Source organism: Syngnathoides biaculeatus, chromosome 12 (assembly GCF_019802595.1).
Source record: "Syngnathoides biaculeatus isolate LvHL_M chromosome 12, ASM1980259v1, whole genome shotgun sequence".
NCBI classification, from domain to species: Eukaryota; Metazoa; Chordata; class Actinopteri; order Syngnathiformes; family Syngnathidae; genus Syngnathoides; species Syngnathoides biaculeatus.
In genome coordinates this window covers 458,490-482,825 of record NC_084651.1, presented here as the reverse complement: position 1 = coordinate 482,825, position 24,336 = coordinate 458,490, and the positions used below count along the sequence as shown (strand labels likewise).

The 24,336-nt window shown below is 50.1% G+C and overlaps 1 protein-coding gene across 12 annotated transcripts in view; it reads left to right on the top strand.

The window, feature by feature from the left end:
• Positions 1-24,319, top strand: part of kcnq5a (potassium voltage-gated channel, KQT-like subfamily, member 5a) — a 36,259-nt gene extending 11,940 nt beyond the window's left edge. For 2 of the 12 annotated variants that reach the window (XM_061836414.1, XM_061836415.1), the window contains 14 exons: positions 10,526-10,616; positions 11,136-11,262; positions 11,620-11,795; positions 12,066-12,191; positions 12,416-12,526; positions 12,618-12,713; positions 14,006-14,100; positions 15,368-15,394; positions 16,652-16,890; positions 17,088-17,196; positions 18,879-19,010; positions 19,282-19,398; positions 21,592-21,718; positions 21,815-24,319. In XM_061836414.1, coding sequence (XP_061692398.1) covers positions 10,526-10,616; positions 11,136-11,262; positions 11,620-11,795; positions 12,066-12,191; positions 12,416-12,526; positions 12,618-12,713; positions 14,006-14,100; positions 15,368-15,394; positions 16,652-16,890; positions 17,088-17,196; positions 18,879-19,010; positions 19,282-19,398; positions 21,592-21,718; positions 21,815-22,486 — 2,245 coding nt within the window. In that variant the 3' untranslated portion in view covers positions 22,487-24,319. Of the gene's footprint in view, positions 1-7,609; positions 10,421-10,525; positions 10,617-11,135; positions 11,263-11,619; positions 11,796-12,065; positions 12,192-12,415; positions 12,527-12,617; positions 12,714-13,706; positions 13,796-14,005; positions 14,101-15,367; positions 15,395-16,651; positions 16,891-17,007; positions 17,197-18,878; positions 19,011-19,281; positions 19,399-21,591; positions 21,719-21,814 lie in introns of those variants that run through there. The other 10 variants (XM_061836424.1, XM_061836416.1, XM_061836422.1 and 7 more) reach the window with 10 other exon arrangements.
• Positions 24,320-24,336: the final 17 nt, after the last annotated feature.

The following is a 24,336-nucleotide window of genomic DNA, read 5'->3' as shown; positions in this document are numbered from 1 at the left end:
CCGGCAGGTGGACGAAACGTCCTCCTACTTTGTTTGCTCGGCTTTTGGCGACCTTTGCGCGTTCATTCGTCCACGCTTGTCTCTGGATTCATCCATTCATTTTTTTCCGTCCATTTTGCAGGCTGGCAAGTTTCGGTTTATTTGGGACGGTGACTCAGGATCGCGTTTTCACTGGAATTTTATGGCAGGGGATATTGTTCAGACCAGCCACAATACGACGACATCCCCAATGCACAGTTAAACAAAACATTTTATAGGACAAAAGTAATGCATTCAGAGGTATTGAAACACGTTTTATTTTCCGTAACTTTCATGAGAACAGATTTTCATTTCTAAAAGCTGCCCGACAGCATCATAAAACAAAGCAAATATAAATAGTGAACAATGCGATAGTTCCATCGTCACAGTACTTAATAGCGAATATTTTTACAGTTGGACGTTTTGAATTAAAGGTTCGCCGGGACTGAAGGCCGCGGTGTCCTTGCGCAAGGCACCGACACCCCTGCCCGCTCCCCCGGGTGCTCCGGCTGCCCCCTGCGCCGATGCCTTCCATTATTAACAAGTGCGTTTGTGAAAATGCGGAGAGAGATGCAGATTTCCTGTATAGGCAGGCGCTTGCATGTTCACGACACAAAAGATGACGGTGAGGACGATTCTCTTTACGGACGTGCGACAAGTGCAGCAGTTGACTGAGCGTGTGGCAACGCTAAGAGTCGTTTTGCCCTGGGGGAGCAACTCTGATTGGAGTTTGGTTTGGAACCAGCTCTGCCTCTTCTTCCCGTCTTATTTAGGCTTCCTGTCTTTCAGTAGGCCTCATCGTGGTACCTGAAGGCGTGCAACTCGGAAGTTCTGTTCGCTCGGAAGAAAACTGGGACGGCACCGAGGACTCCGGTGGAAATAAAGTGCCCTTTGTGAACGAGCTCTTCTCTGTTTGCAGCCATTTTGTGAGTGTGGCGGTGAAGGTCAGCTGCAGACGGATTCTCGTCTACTAATAACAATTGTCTCCCGCGGTCTACCAGCGCCTTGCCTGTATTAGCAGTGCGAAAAAATGAAGTTGGCCAGTGGCGTCAGGTTGTTTTATGCCGACTTGATTTCATTTGTTTTACACTGGAGGTGATTTGTTTCCTCCACCTGCTCGCCTGTTGGCTCCGACTTCCAGCTTTAGTCCACGCGTCTCCTCTCGAGACGCTGCCAGCGCCTCTGTCGTACGCCTCGAAGCAATGCAGCGCTACGCTAACATCGCCGTGGTGTAACGATGATATTGGGTTGGGCCCAAAAAACCCCCCAAGACATTTTGACGGATTCCATCGTTACTCCAAATGGAATGCTTGGGTCCTTTTTATGTAATTGTGTACTGGTTTGTGAGAACTTGAGCTTGGTTCGGTGGGGCGGCACGCCACGCCACGGTGCTGTAACTGCTTAGAGCGTTGGTGAGGACCGGGGTTCAAATCCCAGCCCCGCTTGTGTCGAGTTTGCATGTTCTCCTCCCGCGCCTGTGTGGCTTTTCTCCGGGTGGGCACTCCGCTTTCCTTCGCATTCATTGGAGACTCTAAATTGCCCGTAGGTGTCTGTTGTCTGTCTCTACGCGCCCCTGCAATTGGCTGGCGACCAGTTCACGGCGTGCCCGGTGATAGCTGGGATCGGCCCTCGTGAGGATAAGCGGCTCAGAAAACGGTTGAATGGTTTGTGGTAATTTGTGCAAGATGTAGCAACGTTTCAAAGCATCGGCTCCTTTATTAGGATGTTTTAGTTGGCGTCGAGGCCTGTGAACTTGTTATCATGTGCGCTAGTTATTAGTTTGTGAATTTGGTGTCTGCTCATTAGCGTTTCAGTGAGTGTGTACTTGTTTGTCATATCCGCTAGTGGGTGTGTGCCCTTGCCAAATATTGTTAGTCCAAGAGCTTGCCAGTTTCTGAGTACATGAGCGTTTAGTCATTTGTTAGCATGCCAGCGTCCCAGTTTGCATAAAATCCTCACTAATCAGCCGTGCCTGACTCTGCTTCTTCGTGTCATTTGTTAGCGCGGGAGCGGCTTCGTTTGCTTGCACTTGTTTGTTAGCTAATTAACTGTCAGCTCGAAGGCAGAGTTCTGAAATGTTTAAATGTTTGGCCAAAAAGGTCAACGAAGACCCGGCTGGCCACACTTTGTCACCGTTCAAACGGAGTCCGCTAACCTTCTGGAAATGTTAATGACATATTGAACATCTGCTACTGCGCTAATGCCCCGCGGCCCACATCAACGGGTACCTTTGCGCCGGTGCGATTAACCGGGCGGGCAGAAGGTAACGTCGTCTGACTTTTTGCGTCCATGGAAATGAAACACATTTTTCTTCAGGACACGTCACGAGTTGAGAAATGTTCATTAGAAACGCGTATCCGTTGTGCTGCGAAGAGGAGCTACGTTACACGGCACAGAGGGTAGACGCACCCAAGACTGGTCGCCAGCCAATCTCAGCAACCCGAACACGCATTCGTTGCACTCGGGAACAGAGGTGTCATTGCCGGGCGCCGCCCGACTTGGGTGCGGCCAGCGCGGGTTCACTTCCCAACCGGTGGCGAGTGTCCTGCGACCGACCGCCTGCCACTCATTCGGGGCGCAGTCCGTCCGCCTTTTGTCTGAAGTTGGCTGGGGTCGGCTCCTCGTGAGAATGAGCGGCTCGGGAGGTCACCCGCAGGGCACGCGCGAGCTGCTTTCCATTTTTTTGTCACGCGTCGCCGTCGACGAGACTTAAACGTGCCTGTGAGAGGAGAGGCGACACGAACACACTTTGGCTTTGTCGCCGGTTCGTAAACGCGTCGACAAAAAGACGCTCACGCTCGCACCTATGGACAGTTCGGCTTGTGAAATTGAGCCACATTTTGGAAATTTGGGAGTAGCCAGATTTCCTGGAGACCGGGAAAACATTCGACGGTGGAAAACACGTGATTCGTCTTTTACGAGACCGTAATAAAAGAGGAAAGACCTATTTTCTGCCGGTGTTGTGTGACCGTAACTGGACTTTACCGGGGTCTTGTGACAAAGGAGCGATTCTCGAGTGCTTCGTCATTGTCCAATCAAATCAGGCGGTGCGCACTGCGGATCAAAGGGGCCGTCCTTTTTGGGAATTTTTTCCGTCTGTCTGGCCGACGTTGCAGCTGACCGGTACCGGATGTCCTCGAAGGAATACGAAGGCCGCTCTGTCGGCCCATCTCTGGGAATACGACGTGTTCCCGCGAAGCATTTCAACAGTGCATCATATCGCTGAGTTCTTTTCAAAATTTTTGGGGGGGGCTACTGTTGTTGTTCCTTTTTACGTGGCCCCCGCCACGGTGACTTGCGAGTTGTTCAAGTTTCTTGACTTTGTCTCGCTGTTGCCCTCGCGATTGGACGGTCATTCAGCGAGTCGCTGAATTGGTTGGTCAATGAGCAAATTTGGGCAAACGGTGAACGGGGAATTGTTTTTGTCCCGAGTTCCAGCGTCTGTAGAGTCGTTTTCGCTCCACTTTTCCAAACAAACCAACAAGGCAAAGGCAGGACGATCGTTGTGACGTAGGCGTCCCGCGGGCCCATTGATTTACATTGAAGTGCCCCCCCACACGGCGCAAGTCAATCGCATTTACCCTCACAGCGCGTGCCAATATCTGAGTCACGAGCGCGGCCCAACCGGAGTAAATTCAGCAAAGAGCAACGGGGTCAATACTGCAAATGAATCGGCGACTTGCGTGTTGACTTACCGCAAGGGATAAGCCCCTCGCAATCCATTTTTTCCTTTGGTTTGATGGAATGTGAAGTCAAAAGTGGATGGAAAAAACCTCCGACCGCAGCAAACAAAACAAAAGGCAACGGCTGCAGCTAATCTCATTGAAAGGCTGCAGCGGTTATGAGTTGTGCAGCTTGTTGCGCTCTCCGGCCACTGATGGACAAATAAAAGCATCAATACTCATTCATGTTGACCCCGTCATCGTAATGGTTCTGATGAAGGCTCGCTCTCTTCTTCTTCTCCAGGAAGAGAGCCGCTCTAATCACCGTCTCCGTCTCCATCGCGCGCTTTGCAGCGGGTTTGCGGCCCTCTGACGGGTTGCCATAGTTTTCAATTCCTAATACGCAATCGAATCTGCCCAAAGGAGCTCGGAGAAGACACGCACGCGGGTAGTCGGGGAGGCTTCGGGAAATGGCGAGGTGACAAGAATAGAGATCTTGGTGGACCGGGCCAAGTGTCCCCAAAGGCAACTTCACAATAAAAGAGTTGGAGCAGGACACGAAGACACGCACACCACGGGAACGGAGGAAGTTCTCAAGAAGTTGTTCTTCCTCTCTCCGGAGGCGACTCGTTCATCACCGCCATTAAAAAGATCACCTGGATAAACGAGTCAAACTAACAAAAGTCTCCGCGGCGGGCCGGGGTCCGACTCCGAGGGTTGTTTTTCCAACTTGTTTACCGTGTCCAGGCTAGGAAAGCCGATCCGTCGGCCCGTGCCCGGAATGTATATTTAGAGGCGAGTAGGTCCGAAAAGTCCCGGGTCATATTGGGTTACTCGAGGTGGCGTGCGGACGGAAAGGGAACGTCCGACCATAAAAAAAGGTAAAGCGGAAAACGGGCTTCCTTTCTCCGACTTTTCTCAGACTAACGTCGGTATTCTTGCGCTTTACCAATCGGACGTGAACTATTTGGTTTCCCGCACTGGATGGCCGACCACCCGTGTCACAAAGGTTTGTTTTGTTTTGTTTTTCTGGTCTGCCACGTTTGGCGGGTCGACGGGTGTTAACGTCGAGCCCCGCTTATGGCCGACATGGAATGAAATACTGTTGAATGCTAACTGAGGGAATGTGAGGAAATGTTCGGGCGTCAGAAACCTCTCACGCATTTTGCCGCTCACGTCCTTGTTGGCGAGCAGCATTTGGACGCAGGCTTTCGGAGTGCATTGTGACGAAAATTCTCTCCAAACTTTTCGGGAGTGCTCGCGTACCCGTGCACGTGCGTAACTGTGTGCTGATTTGCGTTGGAGGGCGACGGTGAGGCCTTTGTAACCGTGGCAACACATCCTCTAATGACTCGGGCTTCTGTGCGGCCTCGTGACGCACGACTCGTCGGTGATGTCCCAACCTAATTAGCCTCGTGTTCATTTTAGCATCCGCTTGCCCCTCCCTGCGGTCTCGCAGTTCGACACAAGACGCGTATTGTAAACACAAGCACGCATTTTTTCTCGGCTCTGAATGGAGACGTCGTTTGTAGGTATTTACAGATTTCAAACGGATCCCAAGTGTCCTAATTGTGGCATTCTTTCGTGACCGCTTTTATGCCCTCTTTTTCGTCTGAAAGGAGCTTGTTTTGAGGGAGGGGGTGGCTGTGCCTCGCGCACTCGACGCCCCGCCCCCCACATATTGTGGCAGATTTTGTGCGTGTCTGGGGGGGTGTTAAGAACCTTTGGAGATGATGAAAGCAATTTCACCTTTGGAGGCGGACACCCCGCCCCCCCCCCCCCCACGCACTGACTACGTGTCTGCGATTGGCTTCGCGCAAGCACAACGAATACTGAACATGTTGACGTCCTGCGAACCGCATTTGCTGACCACGGTACCGCCAGAACATATCGGTTGTAATTAAGTAATGTTTTGATGGATTGATCCGGTCTTGCATTATTGAACGTGAGTGTGAACAGTCGTTGCCCACGTGCCCCGCCACCGGCCGGCGGGCAGTTCTGGACGAGTCCACTTTCTCTTGCTCAAAGTCAGCGTAATGAGGTCATGAGGTCCGAGACAAACGGCACCCTTCCGCATAAAGGACCTCGTTGACAAGACAAAGCTTCTCATTTAGCGCCGGCCGAGCTGGCTCGGGGGGAGTTATGTTAAGCGCGGCGGTCGCCATCATGGGACCGCCCCAAATAAACGGCAAAGAGAGACCCGGAGCAGTGTGCGCGCTTTCCTGTTTATCACTTGCTTGAAATTCTCACGGTGCCTCAATCCAGTGTTACAAGATAACACGCTAACGTGTAGCGTGCGAAGCGAATCCACAATCCGAACCGTCACCCGCCTCAACGATGAGCTGCCGTGCTAATGAGTAGAACTTCACAACCGACACTGCTAGGATAGCCCAGAATGGGTTTTACATCATATCATATCCTAATTATGATGCAAATTGATTAAATGCTCACAATCTAACCTGCTTGACTAATATTTTACTTTTTTTTTTTTTTTTCCATAGGCAATGTTAAAAATGAGAATTGAGCTAATGCTAACATGTTAGCAGTTGGTCGGCCAAGATAAAGCAAGATCGCAACTTTGGTAAAGAAGTGTACCGACGATAAAGTAGCTCAGTCGCATCTTTCCGAGGCTTAAGGAGGATGCGGTCGTTTAGCTAGCGTGTCAGCGTGTAAAACAAGCTTGAGACTGCCTGGATGGATGGATGGATGGATGGATGGATGGATATGCATTCATCTTTAACTATTCCCTTTCACCTCATTTGTGACCTGTCCCGTTGGTGGGGTTTTTTTTTTTTTTTTTGAAAGTTTGGCCACCCCTGAAGACATCGTAAAAAGAGTAAAGAGCAACAATAAGCACATAAAACGCAGACATCGGTCACCTGGTTCAGTACGTCAGTGGACGTCCAAGGTTCAAACCCCGAGCAGTCAGGCCATTGAATTTTGAAAAGCTGAGCAACTTCACGCCCCCTCTTTGAGCTAACGAGGGTCGCGACCCGTTAACGGGTGCGCCGGCAGGGTCGAGCCCGCCGGCTCCCCCTTGTGCAGGGCCTCTCCTCGTCAAACCCGGCCTGGCAGGACCATATTTGTCCGCGCATACTGCCATAAACGGCGGTGAAGTGGGAATCGCTTCCAGATGCGTTTGAGGGGAACAACACGTTAAGAAATGATCGTCGACCCCCGGGAAGAGCAACTCTGAGCAGAGAGGTGCCGGTGTGCCGGTGTGCGTTTAAGGGGAATGTAGGGCAGCCGGGGTATCCCGTAGCAGCACCACGCCTAACGGGAGAGGCCGACACCGCGAAGCAGCTGCCGACATGCTACTTGATCTGCTCCAGCAGCTGATTATTATTATTATTATTATTATGAATCATCCGAAAGATGATCATATCATCCTCATCTGAGGCAGGGGGCTAACCTCCAGGAGGGCCCCGCTACTGTTTTTGTCACATATCCGGATTGAAAGAACGTTTGAAGGCTCTTTTTTTTCTCTCTCTCGTCTCTCGCGCATGTAATCGCGTCCCACTCAACGCATCTGAAAGCGTCATACGAGATGCGCAATATGGATCGAGCTCGCTTTGTCTGCTGGGACTCGTTGGAGGGTACGCGAGACCGGGGACGGACGCACGAGCCTTCGTGTTGACATTCATAGACGTTCGTGAAATGTGCTCTACAGTTTATTTAATGTGGCTGATTGATCAATTGTACAAAGAGTCATATTTTACATTCTAGTTTGCACAGGATGTATCCATTTCATTCTATTTTTGTCAATTTTATAAACATGGAATACGTGATTTTAATGTTCTGGGGATGTGGGGGGAGAAAAGCCACACTTGCAGGCACGGGGAGTCAGGATTCGAACTCCGATCCTCACAACTGTGAGGCAGATGCTCTATTTCGAAATGTATATTTTACGACCGTTTTGTTATAGCATGCAAAAAAAAATACCCCAGTTCATGAGTGAGATAATACATCGGTTTAACACATGAAAAACTGTATCTTGGTCATCCAGTGGAAAAATGGCAAAAGAAATGCAAATTAAAACCCAAATAATTATAATCATGATTAAATACAATAATAATTAGAAATAGGTCAAACTCGATTAGAATATTTCAAGTGTTGTTTTGTTGAAAAGACCGAAGGTGGATTTGAAAACCCGTCTGAACATTTCATTCCGTGATTCTACGACAAACCACAAGGGGGAGTCGGCCTCCCACTGGTGGTCCACGTAGCACGCTTTGACTCTCGGTTATTCACTTGTGTGACATTTTGAAGAGTTTGTTTGAAGTGTTTCCGGAAGAGCGGAAGCCGCAGTGGCCGAGTCTGCACTTTGCTCGCTTCCCTTCTTTTTGTTTTTTTTTTTTTTGGCCGTCGTATTGTGCGGTTTACGTATCCAGTCCAACTGGACGCAGTCACGGAAAATATTTGTGAATGACTCCGCGGTCGTGGCGTGAAACAAGCTGGCTCGCACGCTGGCTTTTGCCGTGTTTGCGTGTTTCTCCAAAGGAACTTTCAACTGCGTATAACCCAGACAGACAGACAGAAAGCGCGGCGTTGACCGCGGCCGCTGATGCTGTCCAGACCGCCGTCCTCAGACCGTGCGTGTCTGTGTGTATATGAGATGAAATACGGGGGCGGCGGCGGTAGTTGTAGGAAGCCAGACACCAGAGTCACTAATATTCCGTGACGCCAAGAAAGCGCACGATTTCAATGGACTTTCTATTTCAGGAAGGAAACAACAACAACTTGACAGCGTTTATCTTCTTGGCCTTGTTTGCTTGGTTTTGGGGGGACACCTCAACGTGTTGCGCGAGCTAAACAAAACGGCGAGATGGCAGCTGAGAGGCAGAGTTGGCGCGGGATTGGTCGCCAAATCTTCATCGATACTGTTGTTATGTTTGGGGCGGCACCGCGGTTAGCTCGGGTTTTGCGTCACACCACGCGCTTGACGGGACTTGAACGTGTATCCGTTGTGCTCTATGAGAGGCGGGACGCACCCCGGACCGGTCTCCGGGGCCCGGATTTGGACACGTCATTTTCATCTTTCTCGTATACAACAGGGCGGCATCACATTCCAAAGGTTGCGGGTCTGAATCCGGCTTTTGCTTGGATTTCAACCAAAAAAAAAGTCATGCAGTGAGGCGGTCTTCTACTCCCCAAAAATGTACGTTTGGATCGTGTGTCCTCCACGGTTTGGATGTGGCGGGGTCAAGATGGAGTCAATAAAAGCAGAGCATCATCTCACACGATCTTTGGAACAGATGGCGTGCGTGCGTGCGTGCGTGCGTGTTATGACGCCATATGTCAAAGGCACCCTCGAGACACGCGAGCGTTTGATTGGCCGTCATGTTTCTGTCATGGCGCCGTCAGCCAAGCAGGACTGGAGGCAATCGGCACACTTAAGTGACGACAACCTTCCCGCGTAGCCACTTTTCCGTACTTTCTTCGTCACAAATGAGCAAGATGGCAAAGTTGTTGGTCACCTCTTCGCTTTTTTCACTTTGAATACGTTTTTTTTTTTTCTTTTGTTTTGACGATGACCTTTTTGCATGGCACTTTCTTCATCGTTTCATTTTTGCCATCTTTGATCATCCGCTTCCCCCCCTTTTTTTTTTTTTTGTCTGTTTACCTTTTGGGGATTTTTGTTGTTGTTAGTTTTATTCATCTTTGTTGCTGTTTTCTGTATATATTTTTGTACTTGTTTTAACATTTTCTCCATCTTTGTTGTCTTCATTTGTGGCGTCAGGCCGAGTTTTCATGTCCACCCTTTTTGTTATCTCGTCAGTGTTTGTGTCGTTGCAACTTTGTTGAGGTGCTTGATGTTGTTTTTGCTTTTTTTTTTCGTCTCTCCGTTGCCGCCCTTTTGTTCCTATTTTTGCCGTCTCCTCGCGAGTCGTTTGTCATTTTTCTTTTCTCTTTGCAATCCATCCCCCCTTTCTTGACCTTTTTTTGTTCATCCTTCTTCCCCAAAGTGCTTCCTGCTGATTCCATCCAGCTCAAAGTGTTGACCTCAGCACTCAATTCAGCTAAAGTTGCATTTTCTCTTGGCGTCGATACGAGAAAAGAGCCTTTTAATAATTGACCGCCGGCCGCTTCAAGTGCTCTCCTCTTTCTTTCTTTCTTTCTTTCTTCTTTCTTTCTTTCTTTTTTAAACAAGTATTTCAGCTTACGGTTCAAAGCGAGTGTCTCATCTGGCACTGTTTTGTCTTTCTCCTCCTTCCATGCATGTTTTTTTTTTCCATTCGCCTTGATTGAAAAGCTCTGCGCTTCCACGGCGGCACGTACGCCGCACGGCGATGATAACGTGACCTCTTTTGCATTCCTCCTTCTCACACACACACACACACACACACACGAGTTAGCGAGCATGAAGTGAAGTGAAGCACTTCAAACTCTTAGAAAGTGTTTCGGCTGCAGTCAAAGATGCGTGTGTCTCATCTAAGTTGGATAAATGTGTGGGAAGGAAATATAGAAATGATTTTTTTCACCCAAAATCAAATTTCTGATTCTAATAGTTCCCCCCTGACTATAATTTTCATACTTCCCTGTGTGTGTGTGTGTGTGTATATATTTCGATATGAAACGAGTCTTTCCTCTCCTCTCCTCTGCTGCTGAATGTGAGACTTGAGAAATATTTTCATCAGCGCTTGGATGCCAGATGACGAACATAATCGTCCACGGCAGCGAACGTTCTGAAACTTCTGAACGTGCGTCGGCATCCGCGACTCTCTTTGACCACACAGGAGGTCATTGCAATGCCTTCGTCGCTCCATTTTGTTCTCTCTCCTCCTCTGGCGCGAGTACGGAAGGCACAAAACAAATCCATCAATGGCGTGTTTTGGTCTCCCCAGATTCATCCTGGTGTTTGGATGCTTGGTCCTGTCCGTGTTTTCCACCATTCCTGCTCACCAGGAATTCTCCTCGCACTGTCTTCTCATCCTGGTAGGACACACACACACACACACACACACAAAATGATGTGCAATTTCGACGTGCGCACGCATTCTCGACTGACGAACGATGCGTGCGTAAGTGAAAGGGCTCACGGTTTTGCTGTCCCATTGGTTGCATTTTAGGCCCCAGGATCCCCTTTCACTTAATTGGGCAGCTAATTATGATTGACTACCTTTTTTTTTTTTTTTTTTTTTTCCCCCCCCCCAGAAGGTACAATGAAACCTGTATCCAGTAGGCTGTTGCCATTCATCCAATTATGAATATCATAATAGCTGTGGCCCAGAAATAGATTTGTGATTGAATTGGGACGAGATCACGGAGGACCCACGCAAATTGGACCAAAAGTCGTGAAAATCGGCAAATAATTGACGACGCCAAACACCACTGACGTGCTAATGGTTAGCACGGAAGTTAGCAGCAAAGGATAGACGTAGACAGATGGGCATTCTTTATCCTCTGCGAAAAAAATGACGTCAAAGTGTTTTGTGTGTGTCTATTCCCACGCAGGAGTTTGTAATGATCGTCGTGTTTGGTCTGGAGTACATCATCCGAATATGGAGCGCCGGCTGCTGCTGTCGCTACCGAGGCTGGCAAGGACGGCTCCGCTTTGCCCGGAAACCATTTTGCGTCATCGGTAAGACTGTGTGCGCACCCGCATCTACGTGCTGCTGTTTTCCCTTTGCGTGTCGGTGTACCTCGTATGCCTTTGTGTGGGTTGTGTGACTTACTGTACGCGCGTACCTTGCGTGGCTTTCTGTTTGCGAACTTTCTCCTTGGGGCATGTAACTTTTGACGCACTCCCTGTTTGTGTGCATCTGGGCCGAAACAGGAGGCGAGGCGTCCGCTCCGAGTTCTGGAAGGTTATCCGCAAAGAGAAAGACGAGCGTGTTGCGTTGAGTCAATCAACACCCGCGAAGGGGACGCGTTGTGCGGGGCCGACTCGTGTGCATTGTTGAGCCGCTGACACCTTCCCGTTCCCCCCTCCCGCCAGACATCGTCGTGCTGATCGCCTCCGTCGCCGTGGTTTCCGCCGGCAGCCAGGGCAACATCTTCGCCGCCTCGGCCCTGCGCAGCCTCCGTTTCCTGCAGATCGTGCGCATGGTGCGCATGGACCGGCGCGGGGGCACCTGGAAGCTGCTGGGATCCGTCGTCTACGCGCACAGCAAAGTAGGCCACGGGGAAGTTAAGCGAGAACTCTCCCGGTTCCGGTTCTCGTCGGCACTCGAGCGAGAGCGTTCCGACTTCTCGGTTCAAATCCGAAGCGACTTTTCCCGTCAAAATTGTTCAAAACGTCCTGACGAGGGGAAGAAGTACCGTGAGAAGCGTGGCCCCGGCTTCTAGTCCGGGCTCGAGCCGCAGCACTTGGGCCGCTCTGGGGGAGTCTTGTCTTTGCGTATCGCGTGGAGTTGTCGCTTGCTGAGTGCGTTGTGTCGTCAGGAGCTGGTGACGGCTTGGTACATCGGCTTCCTGGTGCTCATCTTCTCCTCCTTCCTGGTCTACCTGGTGGAGAAAGAGGAGAACAAGGACTTTGCCACCTACGCCGACGCGCTCTGGTGGGGCACGGTGAGCGAACGCGGACCCGGACCCTCAACGGCACGTTTTGTGAGTTGCTTGAGAGGCGGACGGCTTGCAACTTTCTTCATTTGGCAGTCAGTCACTTAGCGGGGTGGTCTTCAACGCCGACCGGATCCGTTCCGCCCCCCCTTGCTCTCACGATCGGTCACGGGTGAAACACGCTAAAGTCCATCACGTAACCCTGCGGGACGTGGTGACCTTTGAACTTTCAGATCACACTGACCACCATCGGCTACGGCGACAAGACGCCGCAGACGTGGACCGGGAGGCTGTTGTCCGCCGGCTTCGCCCTCCTGGGAATTTCCTTCTTTGCTTTGCCTGCTGTGGGTCACACACACACACAACGTGCACACAACGTGCACACTTTGTGTACTTTGTTAGTTGGCCTCACTTGTGTGTGTTTGTTGCTTTCAGGGCATCCTGGGGTCAGGTTTTGCCCTCAAGGTACAAGAGCAACATCGGCAAAAGCACTTTGAAAAGAGACGGAATCCCGCAGCCAGCCTCATCCAGGTAAGACGCGCGCACACGCGTACGCACACGCGTACACGCACACACACTGGCCAGCGCTCTCTTTTGCAGCATCATCCGAGGACCAGAAAGAACCTCCTTCTTATCTTTTTCCCTGCTGCGTGTGTGATGTCACACTGTGGTGCGTTTTCCCCGCCAGTCATCCAATCGGCGTAGTTTTGTGCGTGAGCCGTTACCATGGCGATCATGCTCCGGACAGATGTAACTCAAGGCTGCAATGCGGCGTCGCGTCACACCATATGCAGCTGCTGCTTCTTCTTCTTCTTCTTTTCCTCCTCCTCCTGACCCTTCTTCTTCTTCTCCTTTAGTAACTTGACAACAGCCCCCCCCCCCCCCTCCACAGGTGAAAGCAGCCTTGAGAGCAGGTTTAACTGAATGTGTTGATTAAAATGCGATGATGTGAGAATCACACCTCCATTACGCATCAGAGCGCACATCACGCAGCTCATCCATCTCTCTCGGTTGTGTTTTGTGTCGCGAATTCAACCCCCCCACCCAGCGTAGCCTGTCCCGTTGCAGCCGTCGCCGGGAAAAAGGGAACTGTCGGGTCCCGATTCAAATGAATTTGAATGCCGCTCAATCCAGGTTGATTGTCTTCCGGGCCGCGTTTGGAATCATTCAGCTCGTTCCGACCTCACGATAAAAAGTTTTTGGCACCACCGAGTCGCTATTCACGGTAGATAGCGACTCGGTGGAGTTATAATTGGATTGAAGTTTTTTTTTTTTTGTTTGAAACCAAACAATTCTTGACTAAAGCGAGATCAAGCAGTTTTGGGGTTGAGTCTACCCAGAAAAGGGAAAAAGAAAGGTGGGCGAGCGGAAGGGCGAGTCCGCGTGGCTCCGCTGTCTCGTGATTGCAGTACACAATGAGGAACGCGACATTTCCCTTTTACTTCATCACCTTTGTGCCATTCCCCCCCGGCCCCCCTTCCCGTGTGTGTAAATGTGTATACATGTCACCCCCACCACCACCAGGCAGCTTGGCGTCTGTACTCCACTGACGGTGGCCGTCCTTACCTCCACGCCACCTGGCACCACTACCAAAGCGCCCTCCCCCCCCTCAGGCATGTATCCCCCCTCCCTTCGCTACCGGCGCAGCCGCCTCATGCCGACACACACACGCGCACACACGCGCACACACTGCATTATCAGAGCCCCCCTCCTTCAAAAAACCCTAATCAGCTTTTTCTCTTTCTTCCTCACTACTCCTCCATGATCTCCCCCCGTTTACATTTGACCCGCCAATCACAACTCATCGCCTCCTCTGCACGTAGTGTGTCTGGCGTAGTTACGCTGCCGATGAGAACTCGATTTCCGTTGCAACCTGGACGCCTCATTTGAAGGCGTTGCATACCTGCAGCCCCGCCAAGTAGGTGGACACCCCCCCCCCCCCCCACTATCGCTTGCGGACTCAAACACGGCTGGGCCTCCACTTCCTTCTTCTCCTCCTCCTCCTCCACCATTATCTTTGTCATGTGCAGCACGTCAACCCGTTCCCTCTTTCCACTCGGGCACGCAGCCTCACGCCAGTCGCAACTTTGCACGCACTCGGAGGTTGCAAAAGTCCACACACTCGCTATTCTGTACTTACATCAAAGTGCCGATACGTCGAATTGTTTCTATTCGCCGGGTATAGCTGCGAATTGTAAAAGTCCAGGTCCGGCCCGTGCGCAATCACGCCCACAACTCGCGTTACGAACAAATGGTATTAGCGAGCATCCCGGCTGAAATTACGCAAGTGCGCTTGTTCGTGGTGGTCCTGATTCGCTTTTTGGACGTTTACTTGCCTTTCAAGTTGTTCCTCACCATTTTTGTCCACGTGCAAATATTAGCTGCAAGCTTCAGATTTCAGTAGTTTGCCTTTTTTTGTTTTTTCATTTCAACAGTTCTTGCCATTAGGATAAAATACACATTTGGAAGAATACATCTGAACCCTTTAAATTCCATTTTTCAAAATGAGCAAAAAAAAAATGTATAAAACGTTAAAAGAAAAAAAAAAAAAAACAACCTAACCCTAATAATAATAATAATAATATTCTGAGTGTCAGGCTGAGTTTTTGGCAAATTTTGTAGTCGAGGTTTTCTCCAGGCAGCCAACAGAGGGCCCTTCCGCTTCTTAAATTCAAGTACAATTCTTCTCCGTAGCCACGAGAAAGTATTTCCACTTCTTCAAATCAAAATGGGCTCATTTGGAGTCCGGTGAAGCATTTTAAAAATGAAGAATAATTGTTCCCTCATTCAAAAATGGAAAATAGGTGAAAGAGTACAATCCACTTTGACGTAGTTTGTTTTTAGCTTCAGAGGGGGAAACGTGATTGTAAAAAGTGAGGTAGAGCTCCTTGAAAAGACTTTGTGTCCAACGGTGACGCGTTTGCGCTCCAATCCGTCGTGTGCTCCCGATAACGTTACTTTGCGGCATCGGCCGGTTCAATGTCCACATCTGGCATCTTGTTTGTGGTGCATGTTTGCCTCCATCTTGCATCTTGCATGCGTTTCCTATCTGAGCTTCGCCTTGGCGAGCGCGTCTGTGACTGACTTGAATGTTCCGCCGTCTTGGTCTCCCGCAATGCTGACCTCTGCCCTCCTTTGTCTCCTCCTCCTCCTCCTCACCTTTGTCGTGGCACTAACCTTTGAAGGAAAGAGCAGGGCGAGGCCGCTTACAGGTTTGTACCACACACGCCGGCGCCGACACGTTCCGCACAGTCAACATTTTTGCCGGCGTTTTCGCTTGTTTTGACTTATTGAAGTTGGCCGGCCGCACGAGCGCCTTTCAATTCCAAGAACGGATCGAACGCCTGGAGGAATAAACACTGCAATGCACGCGCAGATGTGAAGGGAAACAAAAGTCAGCGGCGTTGCGTCTGGCAATCTATGTAATATTTCGATAAATACTTGTGGATGTGATTTTCAGGCAGATGACAAATGTAAGGGAATAAATCCATGGCAGCTATAATAGTCGGCAGCATTTTATCATTGGAAATTTCACTCCTGAAATAAATCAAGTTTAAAGGGGGGTGGGGGGGGTGGGGGGTTTGCTTTGCCACAAATGTAATCAGCCTGATTGAGTTTTGGGGCAGCTTCTGTAGACATTTTTTGACACTCAAATGTGCACGCATGTCATCGTCAAAGCCAGCGTTTAGATGGGCCCGCTTGCGACCGCGTCCCCCCCCCTTCAATTCGGGTTTTCCTTCCGAGGAAGGCAAAGACCAATTTGCAATTCCGTGCACTTTTTTTTTTTTTTCTACCAGCGTTTGCACATAAACGGCTGCTTTGCTTTTGTTTTGTTTCAGATGGCAAAGTGTAAATTGGGGAGGTCAAAATATTGAAATTTCTGTCTCTCTGAAAAACGTTTACTTCTCAGAATAGTGGTTTTTTTTTCTTTTCTGGTAAATAAAAATATGTAAAATAATGTCCATTACTCCTCGGAAAAAGGTTCTTTTTTATTTTTTTATTTTTTTTTTTAATGTAGAAAAATATATATTGTTCCTCTGGAACTATCCCAATGTTTCTTGACAGAAAAATGAGAGTTAATTTCTCCAAATATGTGGAGTATTTGTTAAAATGAAGATTTTCCAATTTGAATGAACCCTCATTCGAAGATGATGTTATCTTGAATTCCGTTAGAACGTGCTGGGTTTTTTTTTGTTTGTTTTTTTTTAGAGGCGGCGCCAAATGTGGAGAGCTCGGTAGTTGTGGTTATTGGATGCTCCAAGCCCTCCTCCGGTACACGTCGTATCAAGCGGGAAGATGTTTTATCTTGCAAAATAAAAAAATAGATCCAAAAAAAAAAAAAAAAACAAGTCTTGATGGCGTGGCGGCCCCGGTGGCCTCTTTGTTTTTTTTGCGCGACATTCACGGCCCAGCACTTCATAACATTGTCAATTTTCTTCTCTTGACCCGAAATTCCGCCGCTCTCGCAGTCAAAAGTTGAGCTTCAAAGAGCGAGTCCGCATGGCCAGCCCGCGGGGGCAGACCGTGAAAAGTCGCCAGGCGTCCGTCAACGACCGCCAGCGCTGTTCCCCCGGCAACGAGGCGGCGAGCGGCGAGCTGATGGGCCAAAGCCCCGGCAAGGTGCAAAAGAGCTGGAGCTTCAACGACCGCACGCGATTCCGACCCTCGCTCAGGCTCAAGAGCCAGGCCCGCGCCGCGGCTTCAGAAGGTAACTCGCAAGCTTGCCAACGTTGTCCTTCCGGTGTGCACAAATGTCTGACGGCCGTGAAAAGAAAGCAGACTTTCAAGGCAGTTGTGCTACTCGGCCGCCGAATTCTATTCCAAGGGACGACTCCTACGTCAACCTTAAGGTGACGAAATTGCTCCAAAGGCTTTTCGTCTTCGCCTTCTTATCTCGTCCCCCAGCGGACGCCGGCGTGAGCGCGGAGGATTCCCAGGACGAGCGAGGCTGCCGCTGCGACGTCACGGCCGAGGACCTGTCGGCTCCCCTCAAGGCGGTCATCAGAGCTGTCAGGTGAGACCCCGCATCCGACCCCAAACAAGAGACCCCCCCCCCCCGCTAAAAATCACGGGAGAATCCTTCCCACGGTTGTCCCAGCGACGGGCGAGGCGGCCCCACCGCCAGCTTTTCCCAGGGTGTCGGGTTGGGAGCCCCGCGTCGCCTCAGCCCGGGCGGGCGCCGCTTGAACAGAGGCTCGTCTGTCAGCCCTCGGCGGGAAAGGGGCGGGGGGTCCGACGAGGCAAACGCGCAGATCGGCTTACCCGCGTCAATATTATTCAGTCGCTTTGGTTTCCTCTCACGATTTAGAGATTCACACAATGTTTGCTTTGTGTAGCGCGAGCAGGAACGGGAACATTTCTGCTTTGGAACTGCTCTGCTCCCCTCTTCAGTTTTTTTACAGTCATCACAGCCGCATTTTGGCTTTTTTCCATCTGCGCCGTCCGTCCATTGTCAAACAGTCTCCCGCCGTTTACAGGCCAGTGCAACGCTTTCATGTATCTGTGACTACAGTATCAGACAAGTGCAAAAAAGTGCACTTCGCTCTTCCATAGAGGTTCAACAATATGGAAATGGAACATCATGATTATCGTGACAAAAACCATCGGTATTGTCACATTATTACCAAAGGAAATATCAACGAAAACTGTCTTTCCTGCTCCGAAATCCAAAAGCATTGCAGTGCGTTTTGTCTCCAAAGTCCAAAAAAAACAAAAACAAATCATCAGCCCAATGCTGTGTTGGACATTAGAAACATAAATGAGTACATCGCAACTGCCCAACACGTGCCGGACTGCGAGAAATCAATTTGTAACAATTCAGACGACGGGCGGCACGATGGAAACAGTCATTTCGGCTTCTTTTTAACCCCCCCCCCCCCCAAAAAAAAAAAAAAAATTTGATTTGACATTGAAAAACGGAATTCCATTTTGGTTCACCATAGACAAAAATGTCAAAGTGGCATCAAAACTGAGGATACGATGGCGGCAAAGCAACCGATGCCAATTTTAACAAAGTCATTTTTACATCAATGCGTGGCAGGATTCAGTCAGAAGATATCGCACATATTATTGAAAGAAAACTGTAATTCGGTACATTTGTGAAATTGAAATGAAAATGCTTTGAACTTGGTGGCACGGTTTACAACTACCTGCTTGGAGCGGAGCGTCTGCCTCCCACTTCTGAGGTCCGGCGTTCAAATCCCGGCCCCGCCCGTGTTGAGTTTGCGTGTTCTCCTCCCCGGGCCTGCGTGGCTTTTCTCCCGGTTTTTCTCCACGTTTTCCTCCCGCATCCCCAAAATTGCCCGTCGCTGTGATCGTGAGTGCCGATGCTCGTTTGTTTCTATGTGCCCTGCCTGCGATTAGCTGGCGACCGGTTCAGGGTGGATCCTGTCTCCCGCCTGATGACAGACAGCTAGGATAGGCTCGCCCTTGTGAGGATAAGTGGCTCAGAAAATGGTCGGATGGAAGTATTGAACTTCAAATTTCAAACGAACGGACCGGTTTTCAGGCCGTGACTCGCACACAGTGGATGGAATGACCCCGAATCCGCCGTTACTGATCTTGTCTTCATCACTTTGTCAATAAATCATTTAAAAAAAAAAAAAAAAAAGGCTTCCCAAAGTAAGCACGGCTGAAATATTTTACGTTTGTCCCTCTCGTTTTTTTTTTTTTGTTTTTTTGTTTTTTTTAATTCAGAATTATGAGTTTCCACGTGGCCAAGAAGAAGTTCAAGGAGACGCTGCGTCCGTACGACGTGAAGGACGTGATCGAGCAGTACTCGGCGGGACACTTGGACATGCTGTGCCGCATCAAGAGCCTCCAGACCAGGTCAGAACGTCAACCCTCCTTCTTCTTTCTGCGGTGGATAGAATAAGTCGACACACACGTTTGTGCGGGAGGAAAGGAAAATGTGACCCGGATAAATGATCGCCCGCCTTATCTCAGCTTATTTTCACTTTCCTTTTTCAAATCATTTTCCATTCAATTGTACGAGCGATTCCTGGTGTGTTGTGTGACGTTTTCATGTCTGTCCCCTGAGCCCTTTGAAGAGGGGTGTGTAGACTTTTGATCTATGCTCCGTGTGTTTTGTCTCCCTCAGACTAGATACTGTGGTAGGTCCCGCTCCGAGGCCCCTCGGCAGGCGCGCCAAGACCTTTTCCTCCCCGTCCCTGCATTCGTATTACGGTCAGGCCCGGAGGAAGTCCTCAGCACCGGGGTTAGACCCGTTCCACTCGTTTGGTGCCCCCCCCCCCCCAACTAACACAACACTAAAACGTCCGCCTACAAACGACAACGGCGCCGCGTTGAGGGCGTTCCGCACGCACGAACGAGCCGGCCGAAGCGTGACTGGGAAATAAATCATTGCGGTCGCCGTCCTGCCTGCTTGACGCTTTCCATTCCAGACCTTTGCAGCGGCCATTTCTGGGTTTATTTCAACCGGGCCGTCGCCCGGACGGCGCCCATCTCGGACGGTTTTCCCCGAGCTTGGCGATTGCCGAGTGGGCTTGATCCCGCCGTGACGCGACACGCCGTGAAAGGACTCGGCAGCAGGAGAGGGGAAACGCCACCTCGGTCAGGAGAGTTTTCCGAATCACGTTGAATGGCCAAATATGTAACAACACACAAGGAATTTGACTCCCTGCGGCCACTCTCGTTTTCCTCACGAGGCCCCGTAGCTCAGTGGTTAGCGCATCGCGTATCTCGCCGGGGCCTCAGTTCCCCAAGTTGGGGTTGGGTCAGGAAGGGCGTCCTGCGTTCATCTGAGATGTCACGCAGTGGCGACCCCCTAACGGGACAAGCCCGAAGAAACGCACTGGTCTCCGTTCCCTCATCGCCGTCCGTTTGGTTGGTACCGTTCACGCAGCAATGAGACGGAAAAATCGGATGAAAAAAGGCTTGCTTTAAATGGCAGCGTGGCTGCAACGAGCGTCCAAGACGGAAAAATAGCCTTTCACGCAAAACAGGACAAATGCTTGAACTTGAAGAGGCCGTGTGAAAGGGGCGACCGTGTCTAACCGTGTCTGCCGGCCTCGTTCGGCCGCACAATCTAATGACAAACTAACGTAGCCCCCACCCGTTTTCTCTGTGTGAACGGCGACACCCGGACATATCGTCATCATCATCATCATCGTGGTTTGTAAGTGCCGGTGTTTCTGCTGTCTCCAGACGGGCCAACCCGACTTGCCGACCCGGGAACGCGTCCTCCCCCGTCCTGCGTCACCATTACGCCAACAGGAAGAAGAGCCCAGCCTCAGGGTTGCTTGCCTTCCTTCCTTTTCTTTCTTCCTTCCTGTCTGTCTTTCTTTCTTGTCCGGATCATTCGTCGGCTTGCCGCGAGTGACGCTGATCGATTAACTCCCCTGCCAGATGGTCGCATGTGCAAAACGGGAATGCCGCATTTGGGAATGTTGTAACACTTTGGGGTCATCAAGCATTTCCTGGCAGGCAGATGATTGCGCTTCCTGAAGAAGGAACTTCACAGGAAGCTTCGATTCAAAAAGAATCCAGATGAACAAATGAAAGGGATAAAACAAATCAGCGTCTTTAACATTTTCTCCGTTTTCACTTAACGGGAGGCTACGCTATTGTGTTCATGTAAATTACAAATCTCAACCAAAGGAGAAAAAAATGATCATCCATCCATTCTCTTAGCCGCTTATCCTCACGAGGGTCGCGGGAGAGCCGGAACCGATTCCAGCTGTCATCGGGCACGCGGCGGGGTCCGCCCCGTGCCGGTCGCCGGCCCATCGCAGGGCACGAAGAGAAAACTCCGCACAGGCGGGGCCGGGATCGAACCCGGGTCCTCGGAACTGTGAGGCCAACGCTTCGCAGCTGCATTTATTACCACATTTTAAAAATGTCTGTTCCAGTTTTTAGAGACAGGTAAACAGGGTTCAGTCAGTAAAAAAAAAAAAAACAAATCAATCGATCAACACGGATTTGTAAACTTTTTGAACTGAGATTTGGGTTTGTTGGTTTTTTTTCTTTCAGTTTGCCAAACTCGAAAAATCTGGTTTAGTAAACTTTAGAATGTGCCAGTTTGGCCTGCAACTTAACAACGACAACAAAAAGAATAGCTAATACTTGGAAGTTTTTCTTCTGCATTTGTAAACTTGACAATGGCCCAATTTGAGCGTGAAATACAAGGCGCAATTTGCTCAAGTTGTCGTTTGCTTTTGCTGAATCGTTTGTGGAGTGGAATTGCACGTCCGCAAGTGAAGATGAGTTCTGTACGTTGTTGCGAGAAGCAAGAACCACGTGTTTGTGGATATTCCTGTGACAGCAACCCCCGATTTGCATACTAACCTTTGCGTGCAGGTTCCTTGCTGGACCCGAAAAAGACGTGCACGGCCGCCTGGACTTGCGCTCGTTGCGTTTACGCCCTCGTGTGTGCGTTTGTGTGCTTCAGGGTGGACCAAATCCTGGGCAAAGGCCAAATGGGCGTGGATAAAAAGCCGAGGGACAAAGTCAACCCGGACGGAGACGCTCACGACGGCGTCAGCATGCTGGGCCGCGTGTGCAAAGTGGAGAGGCAGGTGAAGAAAAGCAGTCCGAGGTCCAAGAGGGAGGCTCTGACGTTTCCGCTTTTCTCTGCTCGTTCGCTCGCTCAGCCGCTTTCCGTCTCGCCTCAGGTTTCTTCCATCGAGTCCAAGTTGGACTCCCTCCTGGACGCGTATCGCCAAGTCCTCCAGCGAGGCCCGTCCCCCCTGGCCCTCTTCCGGGCCGACTCCGACTGCCCGACGTCCATCCCGGACCGCGAGCCGCCCTCCCCGCGGGGACGGCGCGGCGACGCCCACCCGGGGGGACTGCGCCTCGTCCCGGCCCCGGCCGACGGCGACGAAGGGGCCCCGGACTCCGCGCCTCCGTCCTACCCGCCGTCCACCGCCTCGCTTTCCCCGTCGCCCCTGCTGCCGCCCGACAGCCCCTACCCCTCGCCGGTCACCCGCTTCCCGGACCTGCCTCCTTCCGCCGGGGGCTTCACCCTCCAGTTGCCTCCCGTCATGCCCCCCTCCCACTTGCGCTGCCCCGTCGCAGAAGCCACGGCGGAGCCCGGGTCCTCCGTCGTGCAGCTGCGCGAGAAGCCCGGCTCCAAATCCGACGCTGTTTGGAGGCGACACGTGAGCCTGGAGGTGGACCCCCTGTTGGCGTCGGCGCCCGATTGGGGGGCCGCCCTCGGGAAGTCCCTTTCCATGCACAATCTCAATAATCGTCACGGCGGCGGCGGCGGCGGCGACGACGACGGCGACTGGAGCGGGAGCGGACTCTTCATTTGCGAGCGCAAGCCGGCGGCGCTCGGACTCTGACGGGAGCCCGCTCGCGGACCGGGATGCGCCGGCTCCGGACTTCCTCGGTCAGTCGCCGCGTCTCCAGCTCGCCTGACGGCACGGTCGCCGAAGTTTTCCTCCGGGAAATGACTTGAGGACGGCCCTCGCTTGGGATTGTACGATTTCCGGCTCTATTTTGTTTCAAAGGATGTGCGGTACGTGCGGTACGTCGTCGTCAGCGGCAAAAGAAAGGCCTTCATACATAATACTGACTCTAAGTCTGAATGGAAATGTCAGGATGAAGCCAAAACACACCACAGTGAGCGATCGTTTACACGCTTTAGCCAGATCGCAGAGATTCCGTGGACAACGTTGAGAAAGAGGAGCGTCATATATTTTGGAAAATGCAAAAGTACGTCAAAGATTTGACACTTTCCAAAAGTCGACTGGGGATGAGCCTTGATGACATAGGTTTGAATTTTGCGAGGAGGGAGCCAAGCTTCTTCTTCTTCTTCTTCTTTGCATAATGGAGGTGAGAGTGAATCCATAGCGCCTCTCCTGAACATCTCCACAAAAATCAACAATTCCACAAAGTTTTAATAAGGGGGGGAAAAAAAAAAAAAAGATTACGCTCATCCCTCGACAACGATGACCCACGCACCCAATGTTAGGGGTTGCAAATGCAAATTAAATCATCATTCACTCTTAACAAATGTCTTTAATTATGCTGTTAAAAAATGTGCACGCTAAATTGAAATATTCATGTTAATAATGCCTATTATTATAATCCTAGAGGCCTCAAACATGCTTCTCTTCCAGTCGACTTCACTGCTGCCAAATTCAGACTTGCCAGTGGACCGTAACGGACGATGAACTGCCATTTGGTGGGGAATTCACTGAATAGAAAAGTCTCACATGAATTTGGAGAAGTGCAAAACTAACAAAAGATTTGCGCGGGCTCGTCACGCAGCAAAAATCAAATTGCTTGCTTGCTCGCCGAAGTCGTCGCATCATCTGGAAAGTTAACACGGATGCTAAGGCTAAGGCTAGCTACGGCGCTTTCTCCCATTTGCATTGCTAATTATTATTCTTAAAATATTGAGCTCAATGCCAAACTAAAATGTGGAATGTTTAATGTTTTTTTTTTTTTTTTTTTTTAAAAAAAAAAAAAGGTGTTTAAAAAGTACACAGGGAGAGATAAGCAAGATTTTTCCAAATCTTTGTTTTGGAAACGTCTGTCCCATTTTGGGTGGCGCGTTTGAAGTATGAACGCAGATTTGTCTTGCGCTGCGTGACGACGACGACGCGCAGCTTTTAAACCTTTTTGGAAAAAGTGTCTGTATTGTTCAAATCTTCACATTTCAACATTTGAAAGTCTCACATTGTCTCTGAAATGATTCACAGTCGTCTTAAACGTATTGAATGTGTCATGGACTCCCCATGATGTTCTTTTATTTGCCTAGTAACGAGTACAAATAATATTTTCTACCATTTGAAACCATCGTTGCCGGTACGACGCAAGAGAGCGACGAGCCTGAAAATGTGACACGTGGCTTGAAGACCAAAAAGAAAAAGAATCTATTCATTGCTTAAATGGCGCCATCCATCCGTCTACTAATCTGAGGATCGTCTCGTTGATTTCACTCGCGTTAGCTCCCACCGCTGATTTTTTTTATTATTATTTCTGCCATTTTCTCTATACAGGCTTGAATGGTAATTTATTGTTTATTATTACACAGCAGGCCTTAAAAAGCTTGACAATGTTAACACTATTTTCCGTTCGAATTAATTTATTACATGTGCACATTGTAATTCTCTGTGTTGAGAAAAAAGCCGAATTGATTGTCTTCTGTAATAAAACTTTTAAGTGAACCTTTTGACTTTTGAGA